Source organism: Papaver somniferum, chromosome 10 (assembly GCF_003573695.1).
Source record: "Papaver somniferum cultivar HN1 chromosome 10, ASM357369v1, whole genome shotgun sequence".
NCBI classification, from domain to species: Eukaryota; Viridiplantae; Streptophyta; class Magnoliopsida; order Ranunculales; family Papaveraceae; genus Papaver; species Papaver somniferum.
Genome location: NC_039367.1, coordinates 126,634,433 through 126,644,315, shown reverse-complemented (window position 1 = coordinate 126,644,315; position 9,883 = coordinate 126,634,433). Strand labels below are relative to the sequence as shown.

At 37.2% G+C, this 9,883-nt stretch overlaps 1 protein-coding gene across 1 annotated transcript; it reads left to right on the top strand.

Annotated features, from left to right (window-relative positions):
• Window positions 1-3,348: 3,348 nt before the first annotated feature.
• LOC113316195 lies at window positions 3,349-4,383 on the top strand. The gene is made up of 2 exons (XM_026564415.1): window positions 3,349-3,798; window positions 3,880-4,383. Exons 1-2 carry the CDS (start codon window positions 3,349-3,351, stop codon window positions 4,381-4,383), a joined length of 954 nt encoding a protein of 317 aa, XP_026420200.1.
• Window positions 4,384-9,883: the final 5,500 nt, after the last annotated feature.

Here is a 9,883-nt window from a genome sequence, read left to right as displayed (position 1 = left end):
AAAAGTTTGACAGAAAAAATTGATTTGGCATTTTCACCAGGAATGGTAGAGAGTGTGAAACCTTTATCAGCAAGATATTTTTGGACATCTTGTAAATTCTTCTCATGTCTATGACCACTTGGAGACATATTTGAATATAGAGTATGAGAATGAATAAAAAGTAAGAAGATTGAAGGGGGAAAAATTACAGTAGCAGAACTTGCAGAAGAATAACAGAGTTGCAGAGATGAGAGAATAAAAAGAGAAGAGAAAGTAAAAAGAAAGTGGAAAGAAGAGTATATAAAGGAGATTTTTTTTTACTCGAAGAAATAAACATCATTAAGACGAAAAGACGTGAGCGGTTGAAAAGCAGTGGTTACAGAAGATGTGTCAAGAAACAGATGGAAGAAAGAATACGTGTGATAAATGCAGAATATGAAGAGATGAACAGCTGCGACATTTCTCACATCATTCTCTACTTTGCAGAGAAGATATGAGAAGAGGAAAGATGTAGGATCAGAATCTCGCAACAATAATGTCTCAGCGAAATTATCAACTACACAACACAACAGCGTCGCAGAACAATTTCAGAAATGATACGATAAAAGACGTCAGCTAGAATCACGAGAAAGATGTGATAGTTCTGAGAAAATTAGAAAGCTTGCTAAATTAACATTTGTAAGGTTGCGAGAATGTCGCAAATCATACCCGAAAATAAAGGACAGATTAGCTGTCATCCACTATGTATTTCCCTATAAATAGTCGTTCAAGTTGTAAAGAAAAGGGAGAGAGATCTTTTTGAGTAAGAAACAAGTAAATAGGAGAGAGAAAGTCTAGAGCAGAGGTCATTCTTGATTCCTTTATATTTTCTTGTAAGAACATTCAAAGATTGATCAATAAAATTAAGAGTGTAAACCTAAAAATGAGTTGAGTAATAATGAAATCATATGAGGTGTGTAGTGTAGGATTTCCGGCAACTACATTATAATTAAAACTACACGAAAATAACAAAATCATCTGGTACAGAGAGAGAACAAACTACAAAAATCATACCCGTGTAGAGCTTTAAAATATCCTGTAACCGAGTAAAATTGTATTTATGCACTGATATTTTTTCATCTTCAATAATAACATTGATTCTTAACTGTTTGACATGACTGCTAATGGAATTTGGTACCCTCCCCAGTAATCTGATACCTCCTATTTAGAATGTTGCTTGTTTGATAGGTAGGTAAAGGGTAGTCTCAGATTTCCAGAAGAGGTCAATAATTTCTATTGTAAATAGAAGTCAGCAAGTGTGTCATAATTATCATATTTTGCTCCTTAAATTTTTCTTTGTAATTTTCATATTGGCTTTTACAGATAACTGCATGTATTTGTTCTCTTTGTTCAATCTTTAGATTAGTTAGTTATTTTCGAGGTTATTTTTTAAGGAACTACAAAATTACAACCATATTTTTTTTGTGAAACAAAATCATATTGAATTGGAATTATTATTTTTCGTTCAATGTTTTTGTTACGCATGTCCCATCCATTCCGACCTTCGTCAAGTTATGTTTGCTCCCAATGGCGGATCCAGAACCAATTTCCATAGAGCCAGAAATCGTAAGTTATGCCCATCCCATCCCAACTGGCTCCACCACTGCTTGCTCTAGGTTATATTCGTGTTCTCAAAATATAGATAGTGCAACAATATTCGTTTTTGTGCAGGTCGACTGTTGGCCAAAGCTTTTCGTGTATACATATAGATATACATAGATATAAGATTTTCCAGCAGAGATTGTTAGGCCGACCGAGCGAAGCGAGGGGGACTCTATATATGATGACTTTGTTTCAATGTGAAGCATGACCTTTTTTCCAATTTAACACAAAAAGATTGGATTTCATGTACATGGTTAGTCTTTTTCACTGAACAAAATTGTCCATCCTTTTTAGTCCAATTACTATAACTCCTTAAGTATCCTATTTTTTAGGAGTATAATTGGCAACCAAACTTTGATATACCATATCTAAAAATCGTGTCTTGAAATTTTACAAATTTTATCTTGTTGGAATGGTTTTAAAAAATCTACGCAATGAGTACAAACAACAACATCAAATTTGGAGTTTTTACGAAAAATTCGGAGGTGTTAATCATTTTAGGTACAATTTTCGAAAATTAAATATACCTCAATTATGAAAACAACCACAAAGGATACATAATACTTTCTGTAGCCAAATTTTGGTTTATGCATCAACTTATTTTCCGTTGCAACTAATAAGGCGATGTACTCCCTGCGTTTCAAGAAAAGTGATACTTTCACTTTAGGCACAATTATCAAAAATTGAACGCATGGCCATTATGCAAACCATCACAAAGGATGCCTAACACATTATGCAACCATATTTTGGTTTATGCATCGGCTAATTTTTCGTTTCAGGAAAATTGATACTTTCACCCCGTGTCAGGAAAATTGATACTTTCACCCCATGTCAGGAAAATTGATACTTTAACGTCGTGTCAGGAAAAATGATACTTTCACCGCGTATTAGGAAAAATGATACATTCCCATCAGGAAAAATGATACTTTCGCGCCGATTTCTTCGGTCGGCCGTCCCACCGTGACATCGATCATCTAGTATATGGTTAATTTTTATATATAGTCAGCTGTATATGTAATTTTTTTTTTAAAGTTCCCTTAAAAAGTAATTAATTAATTATAGTTAAACATTAATGGAGTCCGTAGGTAAATTTAGCATAAGATTTTTTCGAACCGTATACACATTTAATTATCTCTATATGAATATTTGTTGCCTACTTTGATTTTTAAATTAGGCATTCTGTTACGTAAGCATGAGTTAAGAAATGGCCCACCATTTTACCGCCTAAGGAAAATCGAGAAGTGTCCCGTTAATTCTCCACCTCCTCTAGTTTGGATAAAGATGTATTATTTAAACTCTAAATGCTTAAGCTCTAAGAAATTAAACACGTCAATGACAGACGTTTTTGTAAGCATCGTTCTGTCATGCTAGCTCCTCTATAAATACCCCTAATGGGCTCCTTGTACGGGTGTGTATTAAGAAGCATAAAGAAGAGTAATAAAATTTCTCTCACTTTCCTTTACTTACAAATTTTGTGTATTATATAGTCTGTGTCCTCATGTATGCCGCATGCGTTAGCTTAAGTTGGTGACTCTAACACTAGTACACCACTTACTATATATCTATATTACTGTTTGATTTAATGATCAGACAGTTCCATTAGCGAATAAAATATAAGACGTTATCAGCACGAATCGCTCCCGACGCTCGACGGCCAAGCTACTATTGTTCAACAACTAAAATACAGGGAGTATAGGTAGTTGTTGTTCCTTTGAGTACTTTTCTTAAATGGAAAATCTAACGAAACTCGAATTCGCAGGTCTTGACATCTCAGGAAATAATTATATTTCTTGGGCACTTGATGCCGAGCTTCATTTGGAAGCTAAAGGCCTCGGAAAAACTATTACGGAAGGAAACAACGCGTCCAACCAGGACCGCGCTACGGCTCTAATTTTCCTTCGCCATCATCTCCATGATGATTTAAAAAGGGAATATTTGACAGTTAAAGATCCATTTACTTTATGGAACTGTCTGAAAAAACGGTTTGACCACCTGAAGTTGGTCATACTTCCAAAGGCTCGGAATGATTGGTTGAACTTGCGGCTGCAAGATTTTCGATCAGTGGCAGCTTATAATTCTGATCTATTTAAAATTACCTCGACATTAAAATTGTGCGGGGAAAATGTCACTGATGAACAAATGTTAGAGAAAACATTTACAACTTTTCATGCCTCGAATGTGCTCCTGCAGCAGCAATATCGAGAACGTAAATTTACAGAATATTCCAAGCTAATTTCCTGTTTGTTGATTGCATAGCAGAATAATGAGCTTTTGTTAAGAAACCATGAAGCTCGTCATGTTGGTTCCGCAGCGGTGCCTGAAGCACACGCTGCTACGCATATTAGACGAGGAAATAATCATGGTAACAAACGCAAACATGGAAATGGTAAAGGAAACCAACGTGGGGGCTACAAAAATGAACGGGGAAAGGGTGTTCGTTACCAGCCGTACCAACGGCCGCTAAAAATTACGGAACCAAAGGAACCGAAGCAAGAAAAGGGAAAGGGTTCTTCTAGTCAACCTCCTCATAAAAGTGTTTGCTATCGGTGTGGCTTAACTGATCACTGGCAGCGTACCTGTCGTACGCCAGAACATTTTGTTAGGATCTATCAGGCGTCCCTGAAGCGACCTGCCGAAGACATAGAAACAAATTTAATTGAAGCCAGTGCCCCCAGTACCAGTGATACCCACTTGGATGTATCTGATTATCTCGTCGACCCTGAAGGTGGCGAGCCTAGTCATTTTTCTTTTGATGAGCTGTAGAACCGTTTCTTCCTTATGCCTTGTAGTATATTTCCTTGTGTTTTCTGTATTTTTCTTTTTCTTTCTTGTTGTAATTTTGGGTGTGTCCTTTTTGGTGATGTATACCACATTTTTTTGGTGTAATATAAGTGGACATTTTGATAGTATTGTTGTTTAATTTTCTCTCGTCTATTTGTGTTGAAGGATATGGATTCCAGAAGTAATCTATCCAAAATGGACGATGGAGATGTTTGTTTGGTTGACAGTGGAACAACAAACACAATTTTTCGAACCCATAAATATTTTATAACCTTGAAGAGGTTTAAAGGTAATGTGAATACCATTTCGGGTTCGAGTAATATGATAGACGGCTCCGGAAGAGCGTGTATCATTCTACCAGGAGGTACAAAATTAATTATTGAAGACGCCTTATACTCTACCAGATCCCAAAGGAATCTGTTGAGTTTTAAAGATATTCGGCGTAATGGTTACCACCTTGAAACAGCGGATGAGCATAATATGGAGTACCTGTATATTACTTCATCTGCCTCGTGCCAGAAACACATTGTGGAGAGGCTTAAGGCCATCTCTTCTGGGTTATATCTTACGAGAATTCGAATTGTCGAATCTCATATTGTCATTAACCAGAAGTTTAATGACCCTGAATTATTCAAGCTTTGGCATGACCGGCTTGGACATCCAGGTTCTACCATGATGAGTAGAATAATACAAAATGCTCATGGACATCCGTTACAAAACCAGAAGCTTTTGTTAAGTAAGGATATGAATTGTGTTGCTTGTTCCCTAGGAAAACTGTTTATAAAACCATCCTTAACCAAAGTTATTATTGAGTCACCAACATTCCTACAGAGGATACATGGTGACATTTATGGGCCTATCCACCCACACTGTGGACCATTTCAATACTTTATGGTATTGATAGACGCATCTGCTAGATGGTCTCATGTCTGCTTATTATCAACACGTAATGTTGCATTTGCCAGACTGCTTGCCCAAATTATTCGGTTGCGAGCCCATTTTCCGGACTTTCCTATTAAGTCCATTCGGCTTGATGGCGCTAGTGAATTTACATCTAAGGCTTTTGATGCTTATTGCCTTTCAGTTGGTATTGATGTCGAGCATTCTGTAGCACATGTGCACACTCAGAATGGATTAGATGATTCTTTTATAAAGCATCTTCAGTTGGTTGCTCGACCCATGCTTATGAGGACTAAATTACCGGTTTCTGCATGGGGACATGCTATTTTGCACGCAGCGGCTTTAGTCCGACTTCGACCAACTGCTAGCCATCAATACTCCCCTCTACAACTTGTCTCGGGGAAGCAACCAGATATTTCGCACTTACGTGTCTTTGGTTGTGCTGTTTATGTGCCTATTGCACCACCACAACGCACTAAATTCGGTCAACAACGTCGCCTTGGTATTTATGTTGGTTTTGATTCACCGTCTATTATAAGGTATTTAGAGCCTTTAACAGGTGATGTCTTTACATCCAGACTTGCAGATTGTCATTTTGATGAGACACTTTTCCCGCTGTTAGGGGGAGATGATAAGCCGTCAAAAGAACGGCGTGAAATATGTTGGTACACACCAAGTCTGTCTCATCTTGACCCTTGCACTAATCAATCTGAAATTGAGGTGCAAAAGATTATTCATCTGCAAAATATTGCAAACCAAATGCCTGATGCATTTACTGATACTGGTCGAATTACAAAATCCTATGTGCCTGCTAGAAATGCTCCAGCTCAGATCGATGTACCGACGGGACAAATTGGGAGCCCAGCGGCAAACGAGTCATCAAAGCCACGCCTGAAGCGTGGACGACCAATTGGTTCAAAAGATTCTGTCCCTCGAAAGAGGAAGAGCCAATCTGTCTCAATCAAAGGTAGTGCTCCTGAAGAGGCTACAGATAGTGCTCCTGAAGAGACAATCAAAGAACGATCCACTTTCTCTGATGAACCTCCTGAAGAGAATAAAGTCTCCGCTGAGACACAGGTACCTGTGAATGAGGAAATTTCCAAAAATTATGCATGCGACAGAGAAGTGTGGGATCGTAATACAATAATTGTCGACGATATATTTTCATTCTCAGTAGCTACTGAAATCGCCACAGATAATGATGATATTGAACCACACTCTATAGAAGAATGTCGAAAAAGAGACGACTGGCCTAAATGGAAAGTGGCAATCCAAGATGAATTGGAATCTCTCTCTAAACGCAACGTTTTTGGGCGCCCAATACAGACACCAGAAAATGTGAATCCTGTAGATTACAAATGGGTGTTTGTAAGAAAGCGTAATGAGAGCAATAAAGTCGTTCGCTATAAAGCACGACTAGTGGCAAAGGGTTTCCTACAGAAACCTGGGATTGACTATGAAGAGACATACTCCCCTGTTATGGATGCAATTACCTTTCGATATTTAATTAGTCTGGCAGTCTCTGGAAGGTTTGACATGCATCTAATGGACGTGGTCACTGCGTATATATATGGCAAGCTAGATACAGATATTTATATGAAACTTCCGGAAGGATTCAAATTACCTGAAGGGAAACCACGTCATATGTATTCACTAAAATTAAATAGATCTCTATATGGATTGAAACAATCCGGGCGAATGTGGTATAATCGCCTCACTGAATACCTAATAAAAGAGGGATATGTAAATAATCCTATTTGCCCATGTGTATTTATTAAAAAGACAGAATCTGGAATTGCAATAATAGCTGTATATGTAGATGACATCAATTTAATTGGAACTCCTGGTGAACTCTCCAAAGCAATTGAATGCTTAAAGAAGGAGTTCGAGATGAAAGATCTCGGTAAAACAAAATTTTGTCTTGGCCTACAACTTGAACATTATGAAAGCGGAATTCTTGTTCATCAATCCACTTACACAGAGAAAATCTTGAAACGTTTTAAAATGAATGAAACATATCCGCTTAGCACCCCAATGGTTGTAAGATCCCTTGATCCCAAAAGAGATCCATTTCGTCCTAAAGAGGAGGATGAAGCACTTCTTGGTCCGGAAGTACCATACTCAAGTGCAATTGGGGCTTTATTATATTTATCTCAATGTACCAGGCCCGATATTTCTTTTGCAGTAAATTTATTAGCCAGGTATAGTTCTGCGCCAACAAAAAGACATTGGACAGGGGTAAAACAAATTTTCCGTTACCTTCGTGGTACTACTGACATGGGTTTATTCTACTCGAAAGATTCTTTAGACTATCCACAGATAACAGGATATACGGAAGCTGGATATCTATCAGATCCGCACAAAGGAATCTCTCAGACAGGGTACGTTTTTACCGTCGGCGGTACTGCAATCTCATGGCGTTCCTGTAAGCAGAGCATCCCAGCTACTTCCTCGAATCACTCCGAGATAATTGCTCTCCATGAAACAAGTAGAGAATGTGTATGGTTACGGTCATTAATCGAACACATCAGAAGCTCTTGCGGTCTGACTTCCATAACTACTGTGCCAACGACAATTTGTGAAGACAACTCGGCGTGCATAGCACAAATGAAAGAAGGCTACATCAAGGGTGATAGAGTAAAGCACATTTCACCGAAGTTATTTTATTCTCACCACCTCCAGAAAAATAAGGAAATTGATATCCAGAAGATAAAATCTTGTGAGAATTATGCTGATCTATTCACCAAGTCTCTGCCGACTAAAGTTTTTCGGAAGTTGGTATATGGAATCGGAATGCGCCACATGTACAAGCAGACAAATTAACAAAGGTTTTGTTCAGGGGAGCTTTGGACTATAACGCATTGTACTCTTTTTCCTTCGCCAAGGTTTTGTCCCACTGGGTTTTTCCTTGTCAAGGTTTTAACGAGGCAGCATACGCGTGTCCAACACCGTTCTAAGATTTTTTTGTTGTACTCTTTTTCCTTCGTCCGGATTTTGTCCCACTAGGTTTTACAGGCAAGGTTTTAATGAGGCAATGTTCTTAAGAATGGTGGTCCAAGGGGGAGTGTTACGTAAGCATGAGTTAAGAAATGGCCCACCATTTTACCGCCTAAGGAAAATCGAAAAGTGTCCCGTTAATTCTCCACCTCCTCTAGTTTGGATAAAGATGTATTATTTAAACTCTAAATGCTTAAGCTCTAAGAAATTAGACACGTCAATGACAAGTGTTTTTGTAAGCATCGTTCTGTCATGCTAGCTCCTCTATAAATACCCCTAATGGGCTCCTTGTACGGGTGTGTATTAAGAAGCGTAAAGAAGAATAATAAAATTTCTCTCACTTTCCTTTGCTTACAAATTTTGTGTATTATATAGTCTGTGTCCTCATGTATGCCGCATGCGTTAGCTTAAGTTGGTGACTCTAACACTAGTACACCACTTACTACATATCTATATTACTGTTTGATTTAATGATCAAACAGTTCCATTAGCGAATAAAATATAAGACATTCTCCTTATTTGCAAATATGGTTTTTTACACAAATTATTTTCCCAACTTAAATAAAGCTAATTTTGCACATGTTTGTCGGGAATATTTCTTTGTTACTTTCACACTTGTAATTGCTAAAATTAAATTATTTTCTATATCGATAGTGTTTCAATTTTATTTTTCTTTTTTCTTTTTGAATTTGTAGCAGTTTGTTTTTTCAAATTTACATACTCATAATGTTTTTCTTTTAAATTTACATACTTAAAAGTTTAATACGTAAATAATGTCGACGTTTTTGTTTTTATTCAAAGTTAGACTAACCAAGTTTTAGAGTTTGCGAATTTGTTTGCCGTTGCTTGGATTCTAGAGGCTGAATTAACAAAAAATTGACTTCCAAGTTTTACTAATGCACACAATGACCACCGCACTAATCATGATTCATGCATGGATCAAACATCTTTTCAAAATCAGGACGCTTGAGATAAACAAAGATTCACATTACTTTATAGAGGCTTCATTTGGATTTTTAGTGTCTAAAAAAATGGTTATGGGATATTTTTCACTTAGGTACAAAATGTCTAAAATACCCTTTAACTAAAATAAAAACATAAAAACCTAATATTTTATAATCTAATCCTAAAAAAAAAAATGCTCCTCTTCCTTCCTTCATCTTTCTTCTCTTCCTCTCCTCCACTGTTAGTGCTACGTCTAGGTTCGCCAACCATAATATTGGTTTTTGAAGAACTTACGTCCAAGTTGGATAAATTCCAACCGTATAAATAGTTTGCATGTTGGTTTACGTTCGGGTTCCCTTAGTTCCAACCGTAGAATTGAATTTACGTCTAGGTTTATCTTATAGGCTAACCTAGACGTAATTGTTCCTGTACCTTTTGAGAGTTTCGCTCTGGATTACGTCTAGATTTTGTGAATTGATTTTTCAGACGTAATTGTGTACGTCTAGGTTCGTGGCTTATTTTTTCTGGATATAATTATCTACGTCTGGGTTTTTGAAGAAAATCTAACCCAGACGTTTTAGATTACAGTTGGAAATCCAAAAATCTAACCTAGACGTAAAACGGGTAATAAATACCCATG

Excerpts from the sequence above, each read along its gene's own strand:
- LOC113316195 (XM_026564415.1), top strand. The coding sequence starts at position 3,349 with ATGGAAAATCTAACGAAACTCGAATTCGCAGGTCTTGACATCTCAGGA. Across the intron at positions 3,799-3,879 it reads CAACTTTTCATGCCTCGAAT|AATAATGAGCTTTTGTTAAG; the intron begins GTGCTCCTGCAG and ends ATTGCATAGCAG.